Source organism: Panthera leo, chromosome D4, assembly GCF_018350215.1.
Source record: "Panthera leo isolate Ple1 chromosome D4, P.leo_Ple1_pat1.1, whole genome shotgun sequence".
NCBI lineage: Eukaryota > Metazoa > Chordata > Mammalia > Carnivora > Felidae > Panthera > Panthera leo.
This window is the reverse complement of record NC_056691.1, coordinates 56630522-56657521: the sequence shown is the minus strand read 5'-3', so window position 1 is coordinate 56657521 and position 27000 is coordinate 56630522. Positions and strand designations below refer to the sequence as shown.

The 27000-nt window shown below is 44.8% G+C and overlaps 1 protein-coding gene across 2 annotated transcripts; it reads right to left on the bottom strand.

Moving 5' to 3' along the window:
* Positions 1-6252: 6252 nt before the first annotated feature.
* On the bottom strand, positions 6253-26642 carry PHF24 (PHD finger protein 24). Of its 2 annotated transcripts, XM_042913208.1 has the most exons (8): positions 26501-26642; positions 12937-13318; positions 12109-12294; positions 8677-8755; positions 8157-8362; positions 7649-7809; positions 7037-7132; positions 6253-6717 (listed from the first exon to the last, which is right to left on the bottom strand). In XM_042913208.1, exons 2-8 carry the CDS (start codon positions 13312-13314, stop codon positions 6621-6623), a joined length of 1203 nt encoding a protein of 400 aa, XP_042769142.1. In that variant the 5' UTR covers positions 13315-13318; positions 26501-26642; the 3' UTR covers positions 6253-6620. The 2 variants fall into 2 exon arrangements, with proteins under 2 accessions (XP_042769142.1, XP_042769143.1); XM_042913209.1 differs by lacking the exon at positions 26501-26642 and having other exon boundaries at positions 12109-12229; positions 12937-13064.
* Between the last annotated feature and the right edge of the window lie 358 nt (positions 26643-27000).

Genomic DNA, 27000 nt, shown 5'->3' with positions numbered 1-27000 from the left:
GTTTTGATGAATGTTGAAATGTAATAATGTAAAGTGAATGTATATATGAATAAATTAGTATATTACCAAAAAAGAAACAACAACAACAACAAAAAAGAGGAACCGAAGATCCCCTTCTGGCTCGACTATGACTTCAGCACTGTGGACAGAGGCCATTAGCGGTACCCCTGGCTATGCCTGTGATTGTGGGTGGGTGGAAGATGATACACACACAGATTTTAGATGGGGCCAGAAATCCTTGCTGCTCACTTAGTGCCTTATAGTGTATAAAGCTCTTTCCTCTCACCAAATTCATTCTTGTCTTCACTCAACTATCAGCCCAGGAGACAAGACAGGAATTGTTTCCCAGACTTTTGCAGATAAGGAAACTGAAGTTCAGCAAGGTCAAACTCCAAGCAACACTTTAGGTGGGGTGGGAAAGAGAACATTACTCCATGCTTAGCAAATTTGGCAGCTACTGTTTCCCCTTTGAAGAATGACTTTCTTACAGCTAAGAGGAGTGCACTTGAGCCAAAGCAGGGCAGTGTGAGTGGAAGTTTGTGTGGAGCCAAGGGTCCAGCAAGCCATGAGAACAAGTGGCAGTTGGGAGGGGGAACAGCCCTTAGAGGGCCTAAAGTTCATCAGGATTGTTGTACTGAGGGTGGGGAAACCTTGCTTTTCATTAGGGTCCACAGAGGCCCTGCTTTTATGTCTCTTTTTCTGTCCTAATGCTTGCCTTCACTGAACTTGAGACAGAAGAAGGGACCCTTAAGATCTCAAGCTGTCTCTGAGCCTGATAGAACTCCATTTGAAAACTCCAGGGAGGAGAGGTATGGGAGAAATGTGAGTGAATGGGGTGAGTTGTGCAGGTTGTAAGAAATCCTGTGACATGGCTACAGGACTGGCTGCTTATGTGTCTGTTTCTAGGGTGGAAAGGGGATAAGCTAGACCACACAGCAGCTGTTTCCTTGAGGTGTACTCCGACAGGCAGCACAATGAAGTGGTTGAGAACATGGGCACTGAAGCCAGACAACCTGGTTCCCGTTTCCTAGCTGTGTGACTGTGTAACCTTGAGAAACTCTCAGCCTCTATTCCTCACTTTTCTCATCTGTAATACAAACCTGAGGGTTGTTTTGAAGATGGTTTTATGTAAAGCATTTAGAACTTCCCAGTGCAGGGGCACCTGGGTGGCTCAATCGGTTAACTGTCCAACTCTTGGTTCCAGCTCAGATCATGATCTCATGGTTTGTGAGTTCAAGCCCCATGGCAGGGCTTCTTTTGGGATTTTCTCTCTCCCTCTCTCTCTGACCCCTCACTCTCTTTCAAAATAAATAAGTAAAAACTTAAAAAAAAAGAACTGACCAGTGCATAAAAGTATTTGAAAATATTAGCAATTATTTGTATTTGGGACCCCTGTGATTTAAAGGTAGAGTATCTGCCTCTAATCCACAATCAAGAGATGCTTTCCTGCCTATACATACTGGTTCTGTTCTTATCAGGTAAAGGAGACAAAGGGGGATTTCAGTCCTCTGAAAGCTTCTCCAGACCTTAGTTTACCCAACTCTGTCATAACACATTAAAACACTGTGGGGCTCCTGGATGGCTCAGTCAGTTAAGTAGCTGACTTTGGTTCAGGTCATGATCTCATGGCCCTCTGTGCTGACAGCTCAGAGCCTGGATCCTGCTTCAGATTCTGTGTCTCCCTCCCTCTCTGTCCCTCCCCCGCTCACACACACACACACACACACACACACACACACTCAAAATGATAAACATTTTAAAAAATTTACACACTGCAAAAATGGGGAAGAAACTCTCTACCAAGAAGGACTCAGACTCGGAGAAAATATAGCCAACTAGCTTTCCTACTTTGTAGCCCAGCAGGAATCGGGAAGAGAACTGTGTCTAAAACTGGCCCTTGGTGGTGGCGGTGGTGATAGGATACATAGCATACAGGCTTGGAGGCCTTACCTCTTCCTCAGTTTCTTAGAAAGTTCTGGCTTCTCTTTTCAGTGCTTTTATTTGCCCTCTGTGTCCATGGTGGAGCCCATGGTGAATCAAGTGGAATCACTTGATTCTTGGCAAGGTCATCACCAGGAAACCCCTAGAAAGAGAGCCACAGTGTATTGCATTCTTCCTGGAGGCCATGGTTGTTCCCATCTTAAGATTCAAGAATTGGCCAATGATAGGAAACCACATAGAAACTCAGCAGGTGCCCCAAATAACAGGAAACAGGAAGCCAAAATAGCATCACAATCTCTTTATTATGATTTTCACTGTGCCCAGCCTCTGGGAGCATCAGCTCCTTCAGGAGTGAAGGCTGAGCCATAGGGAGGAGCATGCAGCTGTAGTGATGGGAAAGACAGGGCTTGGGGATGTTCCCCTCAGCTTACTGTCAAGTTACTTTCCTCAGAAAAGAACATAGGAAGGGCACAAGGGACTAGAGGGCATTGGACCCCACAGTTGCTTGACTGTTCTGAGCCCCCCCTCACAATCCTGTGTTTGGCTGGCAGATAGAGCATAGGCCATCTCTTAAAGAAGGCTAAGCTTGAAGGCCTTTGTTTCACATGGATATGGGAAGGCCTTGCTGCTTATACCTTGATGTTCTCATCTATGGTCATGCCAACACATGCTATCCAAACTAGAATGTGATTGGGCTTCTTAGTCACTGGCCCAGACAGATGTGACACCCTGTCCACAATCTTGGTCATCAGGACATGTGGCTCAGAGGGAAGGTTTTCCTTAGTGTTAGTTGGGTCTAGTGGAATTCTGTCACCTGTTTATTTTCTTTCCTTTCAAGGTTGCCAAAAGCAGTGGCAGCAGGAAAGCAACAGCAGGGGAAATGCCCAGTCCTACCCCATTCCAGGACTGAGCTATAGGGAATAGGCATGGTACATTAATATTTTCCATTCTCCAGCCAGGAGATCTCTATTCTCTGAGCTGTAGCCAGGAGCCCAGAGAGAGATCCTGGGCATATTCAAACTAAGTGGCATGGAGAAAGTAGCAATTTTATTCTACTGTAAATTGAGGAGTAAAAAGGGTTATGGTTACAGGTGCTACAGGATGTTGTCCTGACATACAGTTGGTCTGCCTTTTAGTGCCAAGTATATTCCTGCCTTTACTCTGCTAGTTTGAAGGGGTCATGCTTGTAGGATCACTAGAGTCTGCTACCAGTCCTGCCTGGAGGTTATTCTTGGCTCTGCGGTGGTCATGGCCAGCCTGGGCCCCTGCCAGACAGCTTATGCCTCTTGGCTTTAGGGCTTCCTTGCACCACTCTTACTGAAGCCATGAAACCTGCAATGATTGAGGTTGTGCTTCAGACTAAGAGGCCTAGGCACAATTCTGGACTCACTCCCCAGTGAGGTGCCCTCTTCCCAGGGAGTTTGATCCTGTGCCTCCCATGTTAGTAATAGGAATGCTGAAACTCCCAGATCTGGCCACTCAAACAAGGCCAGGGTGACATCCCATAGGGAGCACCAGGGCCAAAAAGGCCAGTGTCTGCGCTATAGGCCCAGTCACTTGGACTGAAGGTGGGAAGAGGCAATGTGCTCATGGCTTTGGCTGTTCTCAAAGGAAGAAAAGCACTTGGGAGTGGGCCAGTACCTGGGAGCAAAGGAACTGCTCCATCTCTGGGATCCAAAGGGGCCTTTACTCAAAGCACAGAGCCTACCATTGTTGCAGAAGGCTTGTCTCAGGAGAGGAAGCCACAGAGCAGACCTGGAGAGATTATGTGGCCATAGCTACTGCCTCAGCTTACCCTCTGTCCCTGCAGCTCCACTGTGTCATCCATATGCCCCTTTCTTTAAATCTAAGCATAAGGAAAAGGAGTGTTTGGTGAAATAGGCCTAGGGCAAGTAGTCTTCAGAGGAGCATAAACATAATCTTAACCTCCATTGGTAGTGGGTGGAGCAGGTGGTGCTTGTAAAAAGCACTGAGCTCAATTTGGGGCAGCCAGGCAGAAATGACTGGAAGGAACATTTTCTCAAACCCTTAGAGTCAGACACTAATTTTTGTACTTGGCAGAATTTCAGATAGTCACAGTGATGGAAAGGCTTGAGGAAAAGGAAAGGGAATCGGTTTCACTACGTTTATGAAAGTTTGAACACCTTCATATATATTGCAGAGGAGCTCCATGGATTGGGACACTAGAAAGGGTCATCCCAGACAGGGGGGTTGGGATGGGCCTTCTGCAACTCTGGTCTGGGGGAACAAAGGAACCTCTTCATTAGTAAAAAGCTACATGCCTAATGGAGAGGAGGCTAGTTATTCCTCCATGTTTTGCTTCTTAGGACTCTTGTGGACTGGGAACTCTATGCTGGGGTCCTCTGGGCCCTCTATAGCATGCACCTACCAAGAAAACTTGCTGTCTTGGAACAGGAAGAGAGATAGTCCCGAATGGGCCTGATCCTACTGTGGAAGAAATTCAGGGCCTGCTTTGCTAGGCCCTGGGATGTACCTGGCCTGATCCGACCATGGTCTTTCACCACTCACCCACAGAAAGCTAGAAGCTGCAGTTCCACAGAGGTAGGCATCACCTTGTCTGTGAAGGATCAGGGAACAAGAAGATATATTTCCAGTCTCTATGACTGATGCTGAGGCAGGAGAAAAAAGCGGTTCAGCTCTCAAAGCCCAGAGCTTGTCTCTACTCAAAATTCCCTGTCTGTAATCCAGCAGCCCAAGGCCATTGGCATACAAGGTGATTTACCAGGAGAATAAGCAAGAGTCCCTGTGCTGAATGTGTTTTAATCTTCTCAGTGTAAAACCCCAGGTCTGGCTGCTTCAGAGGCAGTCCTTGGACCCAAGAGTCCTGTGCTTTTGCTTTTTATTTTTTCTGGCTAAACTAAATAATGGCCCCTCCTAGCTGATCAATCTTGGGAGTATGCCTAAGAAGTATTTACAAAAAGTTGTGGGTTTTAAAATGTTCAGAGCCATATACATGAATCCAAATTGATCTTCTGTCTCCTTCATTTCAGTACTGAATAATCCAACCCTTGAAGTTTCTCACCCTGATTCTGGATCAGGCAGTTTCTACAGAAGGAGAGCATATAGTACTCTTACCATGACCCTGGTTGCAGCTCCCCACTTTCCTCTGAGCATCTCCACACTGAGCTGTACGCTACTTCTTCTGTAAGCACCCAATTTAGTACAAGTGCCTTGAACAATGGAGATATGTTAGCTTCTACATGATCAAGCCAACCCCCTCTCTAGTATTAAAATTTGGCTAAACCTAAGTTGTCAGGCTGGAAACAGAACCTGGACTCCGGGGCCAGGGCTGACCCACAACATGCAGTGACTTGAGAACTTAATGAGAACTTAGTAAGGACAGCTGGGGCTCAGACATGTAGGGAGAAGCAGCAACTCAGGCCCTATCTCAGTGATGGGGAGAAGAATGAATCTTCTTCTGTGAGGCCTTGCTCAGACTTTCTCTGATCAAGAGCTGAGATGCAAATCTTCTTCTTAGCTCCAGCTTCTTACCCTCATTGTTAGGGTGGTTGAAAGGAGTCTTCACTGAGGGCTTCTGTGGAACTGCTCTTTCTTGGGCTGTGGGAGAGGCTGGCTCTTGTTCTTTATGCAATGGCACACTTTTTTTTTCCAGGTCTACAGGTGAGTTGAGGTGGAAAGATGGAAAAGCACAAGGCTTCTCTTTTCTTTTTCCATCCAGACCTTGTCCTCACTGGAGATCAAGCTTCGGGTCTCTGTGGTAGCCAAGTTGGATGAGGCATCTAATACAGAGGCCTGTGGTTCTTGCCATCATACTTGTTCTATTCAGGCCCCCTGGGCTCTAGGCCATGTGTTCCCATCTGCAAAGCAGGGGCCAGGGTGGCTCATCTTGGTTTTTAACTGTTCTCCTAAAGACTTTTGGACTTGAAAGATGTGGTGAGAGGTTCCTAGAATTCTGGGTTCCTGGGAAGGGCTGCCTTCCCCTCTTCTAATTAGGACTCCATAGACTAGTTACCTTCTCTGTCTCTAGAAATTAGAATTTAAATAAATAATGGGCTGAAGTGCCAGTGGTGGTTTTCAATAATTTTGTCACCCCAACATACCTGAGGGACATAGCACACACCTACCAGAACAGTGGCTCACCACAGAAGGGATTTTCATTTGGGGAAGAGGGAACCTGTCAGCATCTCTAGGACAGCACGTGAGTCTGATGTGCCCTATTATCAAGAATCACTTGGCCAGAGACTTGTCTATAGGAAATCAGAACCGGCCAATAGAAGGAGTAAACAGAGACCCCCCGCCCCCCAATCTATAACCAGGAGCTTCACAAAGGAATTTTGATCCTTTTTCAATGAAAAAGAACCAGGTCTCTGAAGGCATGGACAGCTAGGCATGGGTATATGTGTGTGTATGCACATATGTGTGCAGTGGCAGGTCCAGTCTGTGATGTGAGGGTAGGGGGGTGGGTCCAGGAGCGGATACTGCCACAGCTCCCAGGGCTTTTCCTGGTGGCAATGCATTTACTGCCTCTGTTGAGAGGGGAAGAGTAATTTCAGTTCCATAAAGCTTAGTGGCAAATTGAGATGCTGGCAGTGCTCCATCCCCGTAAGTCTCAGGCAGAGGATGGTGGGGGGAAGGGGGAAAGGGCAAAAGGAAAGGAGGGAGAGAACATCACTGTCCCCCAGCTTCTCTGCTCCATGCTATCCTGGGGGTTTCAGATGAATTGCTGCACTGTTGGGGCGAGCGGCCAAGATGTAGACAACATTTTCCTGCAGGAAGGTAGGCCAATCCACAAATCTGGAGTGGGAGCAAAGAACAGGTTTGAGAGATTGGCTGTAGAGCCTGAAGGCTCGTGAGACCTGGTCCCAGTGGCAGTAAGCTTGAGCTGAGCAAAACTCAGAGAAGCCCTGGCTTTTGGCTGACATAGGTATGACTGGCTGTGCTTCCAAGTTGACAGACCAGCCAACTGATCCTATATATCTGTGGTCAAATGTATATTCTTGGAGCCTGGTTTCTGGGATAGGCACTTGCTGTTTTGGGGTAGCAGTTAGTAATGCCCACTTATGTGTGTTAAAGGGTAGGGGTGCAGACAGCCCCTTAAGGAGGTTCTACTCACCTGGACTCCTGTTCTGTTGGCAGCAGAGCCTTGTCCTGACTCTTGCTGCTGCTGCTGGCTGGGCTACTATCTGCTATGGGACCCACATGGCTGATACTGTTGGACACAATGATATGTGGTTAGCAGTGGGAAAGTGAAAGGTCTGGCTCCTCCCAAACTCTGGTGAACCCATCCATGGCTCTGGACATGCATGTCCAGGCTTTTCTAATGTTTATTTATTTTTGAAAGAGAGAGAGAGACAGAGAGAGACAGACAGACAGCATGAATGGGGGAGGGGCAGAGAGAGGGAGACCACAGAATCTGAAGCAGGCTCCAGGCTCTGAGCTGTCAGCACAGAGTCGGACGTGGGGCTTGAACTCACAAACAGTGAGATCATGACCTAAGCCCAAGTCGGATGCTTGAGCCCCCAGGCTTTTCTGATATGGGGCCACAGTTTGGAGGAGGGGATGCCCTATGCCTTGGCCCAACAGGAGTCACTGTCTAATGCACAGGAGGATCCTCTCCTATCCGTTGACAGAAGAAACAGAGAGGTACCTTTTATGCCAAGGGCCATTTGGCATGGTAAAAGGATGAGGGCATGTGAGTGGGGCCAGGGATTGGCAGGGAGCAAACCTGACACTGCAGGATGGAGCCTCTGCAAGGCGTTTGCAGAACCAAGAATGCTGGGCTCCGCGGCACTCTGCCTCACTGATAGTGTTCCCACTGCCCCGTGCCAGGAAGATGGCCCGGGCTCGCTCCCGCTCCTTGACTGTCAGAAGCCTTAACAGAGAGTTCTGGGAAAGAAGAGACAAGTTAAGATCTTGGAGCTGAAAATATTTTGTAAAATGTCAAGCCATAGAGAATCCTACCTCCATTACCACCTTGGCAGCCTCCCTTTGAAGCTGCCCAGAGGCTTTCTGGTAGCATTAACATTTGCAGTTGGGTTCAATGCAAATCAATCTTCCTTGGGCAGTTTCCCCAGCTTAGGCACTGGACCACCTGTTACTGGGTAGAAGGTGAGCCCTTTCCTGGTACTGGTCCCTGCTAAGACAGTACCTAGTGCTCCCCCAACCTACCTGGCATGCTTCCCAGGTCTCTGTCACCCAGTATCCCATCGACATTCACCCCAGCTGGCCCTCACCTGGGGACGCAATTGCTGCAGAAGCAGGAGGGACTCATGGGACAAGAAGTCAGGCCACTCTATGTGTCCTCGATGTTCAGGGTCCAGGGCTGCAAACTGGCGGGCTGCCTGCTCCTCTTGCTCCTCGCTTAGAGCCCTGTCACTGTCCCCCCGCTTTGCTGCTTGGTGGCGGTAGCGCAGGAAGTCCTCCAGTGTCAGGGAGCAATCTGTGGGAGGCACCCCATGCTAGCCATGCCCACCCTTTCCTCAGCCTCTGGGGCATCTCCATTCACCCCTAGGCTACCCTCCAGAGCCCCTACATCCATAGCTTTTGTGGAGTCTTTTTCTCCCATAGCCAGGATAACTGAGGCTGTGGTGGGTGGGGGGAATGGGTAGGTGTGTGGGTGCCCCTGCTGGCCAACAGGGACCTATTTACCCCTACCCTCCAAATTCCAGAATACTCCTTTTATGGTTCATCCTAGAAAGTATGGAGGAAAAATGTGCCAGCCCCTCTGCATCTGACAGCACTGTGCAGCCTTACCAGGGATGACTTTACACTGCTGAAAGGTCTCTGTGAGGCTGTACATTTCCTCCTCAGTTAGCAGCAAGTTGAGGTTGTCCTGAAAAAAGAGAAGAGCTGAGTCAGTGGCCATATAGACCAGCAAGAAAGAAAAGCCAAGGATCAAGAAGGATGGAAATAGTATTTCAATTTGAAGGCAATTCTGGGATCATCTAATCCCAGCCTCTAATCAGAATCAAGGAGACTGAGTTTCTAGAAAGGGGAAAGGACTTGCTCAGAGTTGACCAACTCTGTGGCAGAATCTTCCCCAGAAGCCTGGTATCCTGATTCTAGACCTGAGTCCCTTTTACTAAGACAGGAGTTTAAAAATTATTCTGAGATACCCTAGGGATTCCTTGGAAGTGCCTTAGGAAGCTGCTTCAAGGGAAAAGGGGACTAGTGAGTGGGCAAGGTTGTGAATCCCCAACTCCATCAACCGCAGCAGCTCCATCTTTATTCATTTTATGTACCTGGCTTCTGTGTTAGACTGTGCTCAAAGAGGATTTCAGTTAAAAAAGAAGTTTAATTCTAACTGATCCTAGTAGGCTGTATTACTTTAAATAATCCATAACGGTTTTAAAAGAGATGACATAATGACAAAGTCCCTAAAACCAAATGAGTTCTTTTTGTGGTGCCATAGAAGCTTTAATTCTAAAACAGCACTGATATGTTATTTTGTTAACACTTATATACAGTTTTATAGTCTTTAAATTATCAAAGATTCTCTCTAGCAGGTTATTTCTCTCCTAAAATACCAGCAAAGAACAGGAACAGACATATCATGAGTATTCATTTGCGGATTTCATAAAGAACTCAAACAATTCTTTCAATAAATGTGGTGTAACACTGTGAGATGTTCAGCGGGGCAGGAGTGTAGGGTGTGTGTGTGTGTGTGTGTGTGTGTGTGTAAGGAAAATAAAGAGGAATGATAAAAGATAAGGGACAGGTAGGCCACAGCCTGACTGTGAAGTGCCTCAAATGCCCTTTATTTAAGGGCCTCAAATTCCCTTTATTTCTGAGCCTTTATTCAAATGAACCTTTATTTGGGGGCAAAGAGGAGTCACCAAATGTTTTTTTTTTAATGTTCATTTACTTTTTAGAGAGAAAGAGAGAGAGAACAAGCAGGGAAGGGGCAGAGACACGGGGACAGAGGATCCAAAGTAGGCTCTGCACTGATAGCCGAGAGCCTGATGCGGGGCTTGAACTCACAAACCATGAGATAATGACTGATCTGAAGTCGGACACCTAACTGACTGAGCCATCCAGGGGCCCCACCAAATGGTTTTTAAGGGCAGAGCGCCATTGTCAGCTCTTTGCTGTATGGAGAATGAATTAGAGGGGCAAAGTCTAGATGCATGGAGAAGTTAGTTGGCTGTCACTATAGTGCAGGTAAAAAAAGATGAGTGGCTAAACTAAGACTTGAGCATGGAGAAGAGAGGAGAGATTGGAGGTATTAGGAGACAGAATCACTTACTGGATGTAAAGGATGAAAGAGAGAAATGAGTTGGTGTTGGTACCTGGGGAGTGGTGGTGGTGGTATTACTATTGACAGAGGCAATAAATGGATGGAGAACAGGTTTTGGGGAAAAGGGGAGTTCGTTTTGGGGCATGCTGAATGTGAAGTACCTGTGAGGCAACAAGATGGATGTAAATCCAAGAGATAAGAAATTCAGGTCTGGACACAAAGGTTTGGGAATCATTAGTGTTTAGACAGTAGCTGTAGCCACTGAAGTGGATGAAGTAACCCAGGCAGAGAGTGTGTACAATGAGAAAAGATAAATGTAACAACAGAGCCCCAAGAAAGCATTTAGGACTGCAGCAAGAAATTAACTAAAGTCATTCAGAATGGTCAGAGAAGATAGGAAGAGTATCAGTAGAGGATACTAGAAGCCAAGAAAAGAGAGTTGCACAATGTAGAAGGTTATATTAACAGTGGTTATACAAATATGATAGGACTTTACTGATTTTCTATTTTCTCTAGTTTCCATATTTTACATAATAACTCTCATAAATACTCAAATCCCTCCAAAAGAGAAGAGGCAATAAGGAAGTGCTAAATACCCCAGAGAGGTCAAGTAAGAAGATACCTGAGAAAAAGTCACTAGACTTGACAATTAGGTCACTGGTGACTTAAGAAAGAAACAATTCAGCAGAATGATGGATGCAGAAGCTGAATTATAGGTGGGTGAGTAGCCACAAGGAGCTAATGGAGTCTTTTCAAGAAGCCTGGCTACGAAGGGAAGGAAATAAAAGGGAAGAGCTTGGAAGAAGCCTTTGTAAAAAGTCTGGAAAGTGTTAGTAATGATGGTAGGACCATGACAGAAAGCCAAGAAGGGGGCCATATATTCTGGGGTGGGGCTGGGGGTTAGGACAGAGACACCTTCAACCTGGTCCCACATCAGAATACTGCAGAGCAGAGTTGCTGGGAGTGAAAAGGCTGGTGTTTGGAGGAGTGGTGACTAGAGAAGATGGTGTGTAGAGCAGGATCTACCATGACATACTTCAGCTGGGGAAAAGATGTGTAAGTGGCTGGAAATAACTGTCCTATACTTCAATTTTGCTTTCTTCTAGGCAGTAGGAAGAAGAGGGGGGATCTGCCGAGATGTTCCTTATTCTGAAATCCGTGAATAATGAAGATACCTGCAGGATAACAGATCAATAAAGCAAGACTTAAACTCTATTCAGATGTGCTGAGAAATGGATATGAATCTGGCTTTTGTCTTTTTAAAAGTTAGAAGGCATTTATATAGAATTTGCAAAGTTCTGAATCAATAGACTGTTGTTATTTAATTTACATAATGATCATATTAGAGATAAAGAACAAATGCTCCTAAGAATTAGGTGGCAGACCAAACGACAATCTTAGGACTAAGAAGTAAGTGTTCCTATGTTAGAGCCTACACCTATTGGAGGCAAGCTGGTTAGGATTTCAGGTTGGTTTTTCAGATGAGTACAATGAATGACAACCACAGACTTAGAGAGAAAGCACTGTTCCAAACAAAAGACTTTTTAGTAATTAGGCCTCATCCTACCCATTGATTCTTCTAGCTCAGTGGTTCTCAACTGGGGATAAGTTTTCTCCCCTAGGACACGTTTGGGAGTATCTGGAGACATTTTTGGTTGTTACAACTGGGGTTGGGTGCCACTGACATCTAATGGGGGTAGAGGCCAGGGATGCTGCTAAATATCCTACCATGTATACACTCCCCACAACAAAAAATTATGTCCAAAAATGTCATAATGCTAAGGTAGAGAAAGCCTGTCCTCAAGAGAAAGCTTGAGGATCCATGTGTCTACTATTGGAAACCTCTTTAGGTCACTGCCTGGAAACCAGTGTTCCAAGACTGGGTCTCTAGTAAAAGTGCCAAGTTCCCTGCAGTGAGGCAGCCTACTGTCCCTGTAGTCCAGGCTCACACAGTAGTGGCAGCTCCAGCCGGTTTCTGTGTGGGCTGTCTCGGTCACCTCCGCTGCACTATCTCCTTGGATGTAGCCCATGCGGCGCAGGCAGCCATCATGGAAAACCCTGGTGCAGATCCTGCATGGGAAGAGGCTCTCAGCTGTCCAGACCTCACAGACATCACACATCTCATCATTGACAACCTGAGGAAAGGAATAAATAGGGAGTGTATTCATTCCAGTGTAGGCAGCAAGATCCTATGACCACCAAACACAGAACTACCTACACGGGGCTGAGTGTCCCTGGAGAAGCCCAGAGGAACAGCTCCAACTGAAGGCAGTGTTGAGATGATGGAGCTTTCTCTTGGAGAGACAAGAATCAGTAAGCTTTTCCATATGCTCAGGCTTCTGTGATCATGTTTCTGAAGAGGGATGCTACTAGGATTTTTTGGGAAAAAAATCTGTTCTGAAAGACTGTCCCAAGCATTGCAGGACACTTAGCATCCCTGGTTTTCTTGGCATCAAAAACCAGTAGCAATTCCCACTCACTGTGACCTTCTTGAATGCCCACATATTTCTAAATGCCTCCTACAGGGAATACTACTATCCCTGCTATCGTGTCATTCCTTATCACCACTGCCTCATGTCTCTCACAAAACCAATCCAGGATGTAACATTTTTATTCTTGTAGAAGAAATTCTTTAAGATTGTTCTGGACTCAACTGCACCTTTCTGGAGTTCTTTTGTTTTTGAGTCTCATTTTAACTATACTCAGCCCGTCCTATCCTGCTCTCTGATCCTCAGAAAGTCTAAGACTTGAGGATTGTGCCTTAACTGGATACTCACATGTTCTCTGGGCTCCAAGCAGATATCAGGAGGCTTGTCATCATCCAGCTTCCGGGTAGGGCGGATGAACGCAGGGGGCGTGAAACGATTAGTCCTGTCAAACTCCTCAGGCTCCACTCCACGCCCATCTCGGAGCCTCTCCCAGGCTGCACGGTTGACACTGCTCTCTTCTTGGAGCACTGGAGTGCTTGCCTCTGCTTCTTTCTCCTCCTGTACCTCCTGGACAGAGCCCTCTACGGTGCCACGGCGGGACCCTGGAAGCTCACCGGTGCGTCGGATGGAAGGCCTGTCCCGTAGCCCATCCTTGAAGGCAGACACAGCCAAGCTCACCTTCTGCACCTGCTCCACTGTCTGCCGCTTGGACATCAACACCCCCATGGCTCTGTGGACCAAAAAGCAGAGGGGCCCAGACTCAACCAATGGCCATGTTGGGCCAATCAGTTTCAACCATTCACCTAAATGGCAAGATTTTCTGGAGTTTAGTGGCATGGTGAGGTGGAGAGAACACTTGTTAAGGAGTCAAAAGACTCTGCTATTTTTAACTAGCTCTGTGAGTTTGTTTTTCTCATTTATAAAAATGGAAGCTATCTGCCCAGTGCACTTCACAGGGCTGTCATGAGGATAACATTACAAAATGAGCTTAAAAAGTGCTTAGTAGACTGGGAAGTATTCTACAAATGTGAAATTGTATATCTGTCTTTCTTGGTGTCCCAAAGCCAATTAGGTCTAGGGGTCCCACGCCTTTGTTGAGAAAGTTAGAAACTTCAGAGCCCAAGTCTTTCCTCTGCCCCATGAGACGACCCAAGGCTTAAAGCAAGACTGCAGCAATACATTTCAGACTTCTGACAAGAAACACTCCTCCAATAAGTGCTGTGCACAGTGCATCCAGGGATAATCCACATAAAATGCTCATTTTTTCAGTCACAGTGAATGATCTCCTATTTTTAGGGGACTCCTAATTAGATAGGAAACTGTACCACCCGATCCGTATGGTTAAGGTCACAAACAATCCTTTGCCCCCTCTAATTGGTAGCTATGCTTCTTTGTGGGTGTGTTTCTCTTTCATAGACAACCTGACCATTACAAGTGCTAAGGTGCTGCTCACATTTTTAAAACTTCACTAATGTTTTTTTTTTAATTTAATGTTTATTTATTTTTGAAAGAGAGACAGAGCACGAGTGGGGGAGGGGCAGAAAGAAAAGGAGACACAGAATCTGAAGCAGGGTCCAGGCTCCAAGCTGTTAGGACAGAGCCCAACGCGGGGCTCGAACCCACAAACCACGAGATCTAAGCCCATCAGACACTTAGAACCTATTTGCACCGATCGGTTTGAACCGATTGAGCCACCCAGGCACCCCACTAGTGTTATTTTTTTTAATGAACTGTTCAATAAAACCTTTACAGATTAAGAAGTAACATTATCCCTGCTCTTCCTTTGCAGTACCAGGGTACAGCACTGTTAAGTGAGGGCATGACATGGCACATTGCAAAGCTGGTTTGCTATTTCCTAGCCTGAAAGGTCTTAGTGGAATTCAGCTGGGGAATGCTTCTTCTAAGTAAAGTGAAAAAGAGAGTCCATTTTAGCCTTTTTCTCAATCCATTATAATCAAGGCTTATTGAACAGCACAATGTGCAAAGCACTAACTACTCATCATAAGACATAGAAGACAGGAGAACAGTCTCACCACTAAAGCTACTTAATATCAGAACTCAAAGAAGAGTGAGACAAAGTACTGGAAATGCCTAAAGGGAGGTTAAGACCACACTACTGGGAGTCAAAGTGGACCCTGAAGAACGGGTAAGAAGCTATTTTCAGTTTGTGTGGGTGAAGAGGTGGCAAAGGGTAGGAGGAAAGGTTAGGGCCAATTAGAAGGCTACTATAATAGTCCAGGCAAGATGTAGAGGATTTAAACTGAAATGATGACAGCAAGAATAATGCTGACGGAGTCTATTTGATACCCTGGAAACAAAATTAGAGAAATTGGTAACTGACTAGATAAAGGGTAAAGGGAGAGAGGGCAGTTTTACGTTCATTTATTTCCCAGCTTTATTGAGATATCATTGACATACAACACGATATAAAGTGTACAACGTGATGATTTGATACTTATATATCGCAAAAATGTTTACAATAAGGCTAGTTAACACATCCTTTACCTCACATAATTACCATTTTGTCATTCTTATATTAAGAACATTATAGCTCTACTCTTGTAGCATCTTTCAAATATACAAAATAGTATTAACTATGCTCACCTTGCTGTACCTGAGATCCCCAGAACTTACTTTATAACTGAACGTTTGTACCCTTTGACCAGTGTTTCCCCATTTCCCCCTATCCTCAGCCTTTGGCAACCATAATTGTACTCTGTTTCTATGAGTTCAATATTTTTAAAGTTTTATTTATTTTTGGGGGGGCAGAGAGGGAAGGAGAGGGGCAGAGAGAGAGAGAGAGGGAGAGAGAGAGAATCTCAAGCAGCCTCTGTACTGTTAGCATGGAGCCTGATGTGGGGTTTGAACTCATGAACCTCAATATCATGACCTAAGCTGAAATCAAGAGTTGGATGCTTAGATGGCAAACAGACACATGAAAAGATGCTCAACATTGCTCATCATCAGGGAAATGCAAATCAAAACCACATTGGGATACCACCTCACACTGGTCAGAGTGGCTAAAATTAACAACTTGGGAAACAACAGATGTTGGCGAGGATGTAGAGAAAGGGGAACCCTCTTGACTGCTGGTGGGAATGCAAACTGGTGCAGCCACTCTGGAAAACAATATAGAGGTTCCTCAAAAAATTAAAAATAGAATTACCCTAAGATCCAGCAATTGCACTACTAGGAATTTATCCAAAGGATATAGGAATGCTGATTCAAAGGGACACATGCACCTGAATGTTTATAGAGGCACTATCAACAATAGCCAAATTATGGAAAGAGCTCAAATATCCATCAACTGAATGGATAAAGAAGATGTGGTATATATATATATATACAATGGAATACTACTTGGTGATGAAAAAGAATGAAATCTTTGCAACAACATGGATGGAACAAGAGGGTATTATGCTAAAGGAAATAAGTCTGTCAGAGAAAGACAGATATCATATGATTTCACTCATATGTGAAATTTGAGAAACACAATAGATGAACATAGGGGAATGGAAGGAAAAATAAGATACAAACAGAGAGGGAGGCAAACCGTAAGAGATTCTTAAATATAGAGAACTGAGGGTTGATGGGGGTGGGTGGTTGGGGGGACAGGGAAAATGGGGGATGAGCTTGAGGAGGGCACTTGTTGGGATGAGCACTGGGTGTTGTATGTAAGTGATTAGTCATGGAAAACTACTGAAGTAGACCATACTGTATGTTAGCTAAGTTGGCAAAAAAAAAAAAAAAAAAAAAAGAGTTGGATGCTTAACCAACTGTACTCAGGTGCCCTGAGTTCAAGGAATTCAGTGTTTTTAAAAAGATTCCCTGTATTTGAAATCATACAGTATTTTATTCAGCTTTTCTCGGACTGATTTACTAAGAGGGCAGGAGGGTTTGTTTGTTTTTCTGTTTTTGTTTTTTACTGACAGGGAAGTTTGAAATCAACTAACTAGTGGAATTTAAGAAACAAAATAACTTGTTCTAGTTCTGGATCTGCTGTGATCCAGGACACCTTCCTTTACTGCCTTGGGCTTTAGCTCTCTGTTAATGATCATGTTTGGATTATGTAGTCTTAAACATTTATAATGTTCATGTTCTTTTATCATATTCTTTTACAAGTAACCCAAACAGGTATCTAGTCTGGGTGGGCCTAGGAGTAGAGAGGAAAATGTGTGTATGTTAGTGCTTTTGCTGAGGCTATGGATCCAGAGTATTCTTGAAGAGGCTGGGTCTACAGTCTCCAGACACTGCTCACATGCCTCAAGAGCACCAGCTGTGCTATGGATAGGTAGGAAGCAAGTCTCCCACTTACAGCAAGAGGTACAGACACACCACACCAAGAGGGAGAATGTAAAACTGACACACAACCCTTTACTGCAGACCTTCTTCACGATCAATTATTTCCAAGGCTACAGGGTTTTCCTCAGAAAACTTTCATGGTATGTTTTTCAAAAGTTTTGACTGTGACCCATAGTAAGAAATATAGTTTATGATGTGACTCTGTAGACATATGGTTATAAACATGTATTCATAAATCTAGAACTGAACCTGTAGTTTTGTGAAACAATCCTACTTATACTACATGTGATGCCCCCTGATATTTTCTATCCTTTCTATCCTATTTCATTAAAACAATCCTGATAGTGACTCTCCCAAATGATTTCATGACTTCGCAATGAGTCTGGACCTGCGATTTGAAAAATACAGCCTTTGAATAATTTTACATTTTTGATTAGAGAACCACATTTTTGTCTTTTGATTTAAAGATGGTTACTTCTAAAAGACAAGGACAACATTGTGGAATAGTAAGCTTTCCCCGTGACTGCTGTGGTACAAGAACAGAATTCTCAAGCTTGTTTTAAGAGTCTGTGGTTCTAGGGGGTGCCTGGCTAGCTCAGTTGGTGGAGTATGCAACTCTTGATCTCAGGGTTGTTTGAGCCCCACACTGGGTGTGGAGCCTATTTAAAAAAAAAAGTCTGTGGTTCTAAAACTGATGGTTGCCAGAGGGAAGGTGGATGAGGAAATGGGCAAAATAGGTGATGGGGATTAAAGAGTGCACATGTCATGATGGGCACTGGGTGATGCATGGAATTGTTAAATCACTATATTGTTCACCTGAAACTAATATAATACTATGTTAAGTATACTAGAATTAAAATAAAATGATATAAAAGAGTCTGTGGTTCTAACAGAGATGGACAGCTACTAACATATCTTTGACTGAAGAAGACCCTACTGAGAGGCTGATCCTCTTTGACTTGTGCATAAAGGTAAAAGAATATTTACCGGCTAATTTTTTTACAATTATAAAAAGGTGGAAATAATGTCAATAGGAGGATTATTTAAAAACCTGTGATATATTCATGCCATAAATAAAGAGAAAAAACTGATTTAATCCAATAGAACACAAAGATCGGAGCAATGATTCTCACTGGCTGGATCCTGGGGGCAGGTGGGGGATATATATCTGAACCCCAGGAGGAGAGAAGATAGAAGAAGTGAATAAATTATAATACATATTTATATCTGTAAAGCAATTATTAAAGTCATCACTTTTTTTTTTTTTTTTTTTTTTTTTTTGTAAAATAGACTACAAAACAGCAGAGCTTGACAGTGTCCTCTTGGTTCTTCGGGAGATACAAAAAGTACAATTGGGGGCAGCCTCCTTCCAGAAGTTGTATTATAAATTTTAGGGATTAGTTATAAGACATTTAGGTTTCTTAGCAAGAAAGTATAGGTTGAAACAAAGTTGAGAAATGCTTATTTGGAGACCTAAAATAACTATACGAAAGTCATTTTTTTAAGAATGATTCATTGGAGGAAAATCAATGGTATGCATTTGGTTCCCACTGGCTTTTTCAGATAATGCAGTAAGAGTTCTCAGCAAAGGCCAGCCAATGAAGAGGGCTGCTCTATAAGTGAACTGACTCATTAATAGTGTATCAGCAAATTAACCACAGGCATCTCCCAACACATTGTAGTCCTGCTACAACCCATTATTCTCTGTAAGGATAACAAGAATCACTATTAAGCTATCTCAACTGTTAATGATGTCACTGCAGTGGTTTGGGGAGTTTATCTTTAAAGGAACTTCAATGAAGACTGAAGATGACATCCACCAGCAAAACAAACATAAAAACAAATTAAAAACCACTTTCCATCCCTGACCACAGGATCCTGGAGTACTTCTATTGCTTTTACCTGAGATGGTTCAGTTTTCTAGGCCACTTTATGTCTATAAGGGCGGAAAATGTAGAGCAGAACCATTAAAAAGAAACCGCCAAAATCCAAACAAGGCCCAAAGTCATTTTGAATAAACATGACTTTGATTTTAAGAGTAAACTGTGAGGACACAATAGAAGTAGGCTTCAAAGAGTGAGGTTTAAACCCTTAATGCGTAACAGAGAGGACCAAACCTGTATACAAAAGACACCTTGATTAAAAGCAAGTGTGTTGAAATATCCATGATGTGCACCTGGGTGTTTGAGAAATTAACAAAATCAGCTCTAATTTCTAGAGAAACAAGTGGTAGTGATTAGTGATGGGTAAAAACAAATGCCTGCTGAGAAAAACCTGGCCCTTCCTGTGCTGGAAGAAGTCCTAGGAAGAAGAGTGAGTTAAAAGGAAATCAAGTTGTAAAGATTCCACAAATGGTAACTAATGATTACTTCTTTGGTTGATGGGTGGAATTGGGTTTTCCACCTCCCTAACAAAGATGAAAGAAGAATAAAAAGACATTGTCTCAAGAATGATGTTACTGCCAGAGAATTTGTGGTATCTAAGGAAGGCTTGGAAAATAACCTCAGACGGCAGGAGCAGGGGGGTGGTGAATAACAGGGACAAGAAGGTAGAATAGAGCTGTTTGGCTATATGATCTGGAGGAAATGAAAACAGATGACAAAACCAAAATCCTTCTTTGGGTAAGAGAAGTTGGTCTAGATGTATTTGTCAGGCAGTAAGACATATGTGGGCAGCTTGGTGTGTGTACGAGACACACCCATTCTCTGCAGAGCACATGCTTAGAACACAGTGATAATATTTATAAGGGCAAAGTAGTGAGAGTAAGAGGAGGAAGGGTTGCTTCATAGAAGGAGCTGGTGGAGAAGTAAGGAAGGGGAAGGCAGCTAGGGAACCACTTCCCAAGCTCTCTATAAAGATTTGTACCTATGAGAAGACTGGGAAATAGCCCTCCTAATAATAGGCAGGAGTCTCCTCATTTGGCATGCTAAATGTAAGGTACATTTACTGTACTTGCTTTCATCGGATTCTTTTTTTATTTTTATGAAAAATTTTTTAATGTTTATTATTTTTGAGAGAGGGAAAGAGAGAGCGCACGCATGCAGGGGAGGGGCAGAGAGAGAGGGAGACACAGAATTGGAAGCAGGCTCCAGGATCTGAGCTGTCAGCACAAAGCCCCGATGCAGGGCTCGAACTCACAGACCATGAGATCATGACCTGAGCTGAAGTCGCCCGCTTAACCCACTGAGCCACCCAGGGGCCCCTGATTCTTTTTTTAAAATTAATTTTGTATCCTGTGACTTTACTGAATTCATTTATCAGTTATAGTAGTTTTTTGGTGGAATCTTCAGGGTTTTCTATATATAATATCATGTCATGTGCAAATAGTGTAAGTTTTACTTCTTTACCAATCTGGATGCTTTTTATTTCTTTCATCTGATTCTTGATATAGGGCTGGCAACTGTTTGAAAAAAGCTCAAAAGCATCTAAAAGTGATTGCTTAGAGGTTATGAGGGCTTTCCTAGGTTGCAACAAGGCAAAGAAAACCTCTGAGTGGAGGGACAAAGGAAAATAACCAGAAAGTGGGTTGAACAGGTGGAAAAAGGAATTTCAGGTTTCCAGTGATATCAAAAGAGAAAAAAATTTATATGGTTCCCATGGTCTTCCACAGAGCATGGGTTCTATAAATCTTTGTTAAATAAATGTTGCAGAGATGACTGAACAACATAAGAAGTTTGTTTGAGATCATGGTGTCAGTACCCTTTCTCTTCCTCAACATTGTCCAGAGAGACAACTAAATCTTCAGAACTCAGTTCTAAAAACTACAGAGTCATCCGCTCATCTCATCATATCTACTCTGCTTCTCCAGAGGTGGACCCTGAATGGTGGTGGTTCAGGGGTAGCAGGGATGAGAACAAGTAACCATATAGTAGTTATGGGTAATTTCTCTGACCACAGGGGAGAGCTATAGAATTTTGGAATTTAGCCAGTTTGTATAACCACAGTAAGAAAAGAGAGAATATTATCAAGATCAATGGTCTCCTGCATTTATGGTGTGTCCTGTGGCACTGTGGCCTGGCCCACAGGGCTGTTGCCCTAAGGGCACAAGTAGGAAGCTTGAAAATGTATATCTTCCCCACTGGATTTGGGCTGGAGAAATTTAGCATGTGCAGCATCTGCACATGAGAGTGAAAAATTTCAAGGTGGTTGACAGTTGGTTCCAGGAAGCATGTGCCCAAAGATTGAGAGCCTCAGGGAAAGTCACATACTTAACACAGAAGGTAATTAGCCACAAGGGTATGGAAAATCAGCAGAACCAGGGTCTAAAAAATGCAAAATGCATAGCACAGACTCTAAGCTCACTGCGGACATCAACATCAATCTCAAGACTTTAAACAAAAGCCATCAAAGAGTTTTGCTTTAGGAATGCAGTGTCTCATGACAGTGCTCTGGGAGCCTGTTCATAATCAACCATTCCTGTTGACTAGCTGTAATTTACAGATTACTTTTAGTTTTCATATCTGCAGACTCTGAAAGGGTATACCTGGTACCTCCCTCTCTTCTTTCATTCTATTTATCCAGCACAGCAGCACTGGCTTCAGTCAGTCCAGAGGGACATAGTCAGCCTCAACTGCACAGGGCTCCTTTGGGGTTTCCGAGCAGCAGAAGGCCTAAAGAGTGAATAAAAACTGTCTTCCTGAACTCTGCTCAAGAGAGTGATACATGAAGGAGGTCCTGTTTTTAATATTTACTAAAAGCCATCAAAGCTCTAATATACATGAGAACACAATTATGGCATGATCGTTAGCCTCTGGGGGCTTGGGATGAGTCTTCATGAAAAGCCACAGTGCTGGCTTCCCACAGAAGCAGAGCAACAGTTAAGAAATAGCACATCATTAGTGACTGGCTGGTGTGACTGCACTTAGCAAGCAGAGCTTTTCAGCAAGATGGAGAAGCACTCCTATTCTCTGCTGTAGGCCCCTGAAGCACAGATTCAACCCCATTTAATAAACTTATTACACCTTAATTATATTTACTTGTTTATCGATTCTACAAATATTTGCTGAGTGCAGCCTAGTATGTGTCAGGCACAAATCAGGCACTTAATAACTGTTGGTAGAATGAACAAACGGAATCTCACTCAGCCTGTGAGAATGCAGTGTATATGTGTGTGTAGGGGGCATGAGTGTAGGATTTAAAAAAAAGGTGTTGCTTGAGCTAAATTTTGAAATATGAGTGGGAGTTACCCGAGTGGCTAAGGAAAAAAAAAAAAAAAAGAATTCCAGGAAGAGGTAAAAGCACATGCCAAGGCATGGATTGCTATATGGGGACTCCATCATAGCTCAGGAGGTATGAAGCCAGCTGGTTGCTGGATAGAAATAGGCAAGCAAAACTGCCTTCACATATGAATCAGCCCCACAAAACTTGTTTGAGACAGTATGCTTAAAATATTTGTTTAGAAGGGAATATGTATTTGGATTTCAGGAGGCAAAAAACCCAGATAATTTAATTTTCTGAGGTCAGGTGGTAGGATAGCCCTGATAAGTTACAGAACTGACCAGTGAGCATGTTGCTTGGCTTTTGGACCCATCAGGAAACTCTTCTCCATAGCCTAAGAGCTGGTAGGTGGTGACTGTAGTGAATCACTGGCGCTTTCCCTCTGGGAGACCCATAAATTTGATTAGGAGACTCCAAAAAGGAAAAAAAAAAAAAAAACAGGAAAAAGAGAAAGTGAGCCAGGCACCCCACACACTGTTGCTTTAGTAAGAAGACCCCAGGAAGATGAAACATTCCTCAAAAACAAATAGAATCATGTATGTAAAAGGGCTCTAACTATAACAAGTTATCCAAATATAAGGTATTGTCATTATCATAAGAAGCTAAGAGTGTGGGCAGTTCACTCAAAGCGTATGGGCAAAAGTAATTTGGGGAGGGTAAGGTCAGGGAGGTTAACAGTGTAGCTGCCAGAGGAGGCACATAACCTATAGGTACTCTGTAAAGCTATAATTTCCCCTTACTTTTCTTACTCTATAGTAAATGATTAGAGACATGGAGACTGATTCTATGTAACTCCTCAAGGGCAAGCAACTGTCATACATATCTAGCATAGTGCCTGGCAAGTAGGTTGCACTTAGTAAATATATATGAATCTCTGAGGGAATTGGAGAGGGATGTTATAATGGAAAAAGTAATCATGTCTCCATCTATAAACTGACGGTCTTGGTTTCTTGGTCCAAAGCTGGTAAGCAATTCCTGTCAGAACTTGGTCATTAAGACTCAGGGTGGAATGGATAATGATATTCCCATCAGGAATGAATAAATCAATCTGGGAAATGAAGACAGCAGAAACCAAGAGCATTGTTGGAGAAAAGCAGGTGGGACTAGAAGATAAAGATTCTGTAACTAAAGACAAATGAAATTATTTGCATAAACATGATCCATTTAGGAACAGGTGTACTGGAAAAAATAGAGGGAGTATGGGAAATGGGCTGAGGAAAGTCCTATTCATGTTTGAGGAAAAGGAAGCACTGTCAAAAATATGGCAAATGTAGGAAGAAGAAAACTAAGAACATGATCAGAGAAGATGTGGAAGATTAAAGGCTAAGAATATGATCAGAGATGTGGAAGATTAAAGTCCATAAGTAAAACCCAGGTATATCAGTACATGCACGTGAAGTTCTCTCCCATTTTATTTCCCTTTGGAGAGAGCTTTTTTTTTTTTTTAATGAGTAGATTAAGGCCACCAGGTGACATCCTTCACATCCATTCTGGAATGATTTTACTCATGTTGTGTTTAGCAGAGAGTTAGTACTCTTAGGATTTTTGTAATTTTTATGTTTACCCAATGCTGGACATCAGGGAGATGATATTCAAAGTGCAATATTTGGGGAGCACCTGAAGCCACCTAGCAATTTTTCCAGGGACATGAGAGGGTGTGATACCAAGAAGAATGTAAGGAAAAAAAACCCAATGACATATTCTGAATTGGAGCAAAGGTCATATTTCCAGGCTTGCTCCTTCCTCTTCTTCTTCTTTTTTTTTTTTTAAGTTTATTTATTTTAAAAGAGAATGTGGGGAGGGCAGAGAGAGGAAAGAGAATCCCAAGCACCATCAGTGCAGAGCCCAATGAGGGCCTTGAACTCATGAACAATGAGATCATGACCTGGGCCGAAATCAAGAGTCAGATGCTTAACTGAATGAGCCACCCAGGCGCCCCTCCTTTTGATTTTCTTAAAAAAAAAAAAAAAAAATGGGGCATCTGGGTGGGTCAGTCAGTTGAGTGTCTGACTTCACCTCAGGTCCTGATCTCACAGTTTATGAGTTCAAGCCCCATATCGGGCTCACTGCTGTCAGCTCTGAGCTGGCTTTGGATCCTCTGTCCCCCTCTCTCTGCCCCTCCCCAGCTTGCACTCTCCCCAAAATAAATAAATATTAAAAATACACACACACACAACCCTATTTATTTTGGTGTGTTAAGCTGATGAGAGGGGTGTAAACTGAAAGGGGGATTTTAAACACTTTGTAATGGAGAAGTGATGAACCAATGTAAACCTTTGTCAGAATTTACTCCATTGAGGGAGCTGTGCCTGAGGTGCCACACCCATGCATCAGGCAACCACTGAGTTTAAAAAGAAAAGCTAACAATTGGAAAATCAGCTTGTTTTGTTTTCTCACAAGCCTGATCTTTCCTAAGTAACCCCAGGAGCCGAAGACAGCCACTTCTATTAAGGGAGGATGTCACTAGGTTTGGCTATGTGGAAGAAGGATAATAGGGGAACAGGAAAACTCTTTCAGAATGGTTCTCTGATGAATACATTGCTTACTTCCCTCACTATCCCATTTTTGGACAAGAAACCAGACTCTATCCTTGGTCCCAAATTTGCACCCTTGGGATTCAGGTGGAATGAAAGCACTAACACAGCCAAAGGGGTGAGATGAGGGTGCATCACTGTGTTAGGTACAGACCCTTTATCCTCCCCAGAAAATGGACTCCTAATAAACCTTCCTTGGCTCTGCACCTTTTCTGCCCTCCTCATCCTCATGCAGAAGCACTTTGGGGAAAAAAGTGTCCTGCATGTTATCTGTGGACCAAAGTCTGTTGGTGCATGTAGTCAGAGGGCCACAAAGCCACTATGAATCATGTTTCCTAAAAGTGACCCTGTCTCTCCCACCTCTCCCCCAAGGATTCTGCAAGCTGGGAGGGTAGTCTTAGAACACCATCCTCTGAAGCATTCCTCTTGTTCCCCAGCCAAATCCTATCAAAGACCACACCCAGAGGCTTCTTCCCAGCCTCAATTAAGTCCAGAGACAACCAGAGGCCTCCTTACAGTGGGGTTGCCAGTGAAGGAAGCCACACCCTGAAATCTGGGGAAATCAGTTCCTGCAGCAGTCTCATCCCCAATTAAACACTCCTCATTCACTTATTTAGGCATCACATTTACCGACCATGTACTATTGCATATATATTGCATATACTATTGCATATATTTTTTTTTTTTTACTATTGCATATACCATATACTATGCCTGGTATCTTAATGCAACTTAACAAATATACATTCTTGCTTCTGCCTCTCCTTGACACTTTTTCCCAAATAAATTTCGAAAACCGATCTCAGGATTCCAAGCTTTGTGACCTTGGGCAAATTGCTAAACCTCTCTGAGTCTAAAGTGCCTAACGTTGAAAAGGGGATAATTGCATAATGCTGTTGTAAGGATTACATGAGATGTTAAACACCTCTGGCATTGTACTTGGTATATGGGTGCTCAATAATCCTACATATCTTTTCTTCCTTCCTTCAAAGGACTTTCTCTTCCAGGACCTGCCAGCATCAATTATTCTACCTGTCTTACTGCTTGCTTATGGATAGTCAAGCCCAGGGCCCCAAGTCTCCTATCTTAGCTTCAGAGGGCTCACTTGTCCTCCCTTCCCTTATGTCCTTTGCTCTAATAGAAGTTCCTGCCTCCACAAATATCCAGCTTCGAGACAACCTGGGCTACCACGTTAAATACATTTTCTAATGGGGTCGGGGAAGGAATGGACAAAGGCAGCAGCCCCACAGGGCCCCAGCCTCTCGATCACCTTGGAGGGGCACAATTTAGGGCACACCAAGCCCTAAAAAGGTCAAGGCTAAAGTCCTTTGGGCATATGGGAAGTTACTCCTGGCCTAGATCCCGCAGCAGGATCCTCTCCTTCCAGTCAGAGGTTCATTCCAGGCAGTTCCAGGGCACAGTCTAAGGTATTCCTTTATACAGCGGTCCTCTGTGGGGTCCATCCCCACCGCGCAGGCTCCTGAGGCTCCCCTGTGTTCTCAAACGGTCTTCCACTGAGACACCACCAGAGACCACCCTTGGCCTCCGGTAGTTATACAGAAGGTCTCTGTGGGTAGGCAGTGCGTCCACGCTGTGCCTCCCCATGGCAGCAAATGCAGAGACAGCCCTGGGAGTCTCCGTTCACACAGGGGTCCTCCATGGGGGCGGCTCCCTGCACGCCTCCGGAACTTTCCCAAGGGGCAGAGGCAGGGACACTCGGGGGGTTATCTACTTACACAGGGACTCCCTTAGGGGCGGCTCCCACACAACACCTCAGAGTCCCCGGAGGGTTGTCCGCGGCCCGCAGACCCGTCCCGTAGGGTGCCTGCCGTGTCCCCGCCGCCCCCGCCCCCGCTTACCGGGACCGTCACGGTGGGGGACGCGGGTCCGGGGTCGGCGGACTCTACACCGCGGACCCCGCGCCGCCCATGGCCACTCGGGAGCCGGCGTGCTGGGGCCGAGCGCCGGGAGCAGGCGGCGCAGGCGGAGCAGCAGGCTGAGGCTGAGGCGGCGGCGGCGGCGGCGGCGGCGGCGGCGGCGGCGGCGCGCGCTCCCCAGCACACCCACCCTCCCTGTCTCCCGCCCCGTGCGGCTGCGGCGCGTGCGCCCGCGCCAGAAGACCTCCGCGGGCCGGTGGGCGCGCGTCGCGCTCCGCCCTCCCGCGCCTCGAGGCACGGCCCTCGCAGCTTAGCTTGGCGACCTCGCGCAGGAATGAGGCGCTGAGGGACCGCAGGAAGGCGGCGCCCGGCTCCGACGACCTGTGGGTCCGGGTGCCAGTGGGCGCCCCCGACCAGCTCCCCGCTCTGCGGCGCCGGGTCTTCGGCAGCCGGGCAGCCAACGGCAAGGTCAGTGCCGGCCC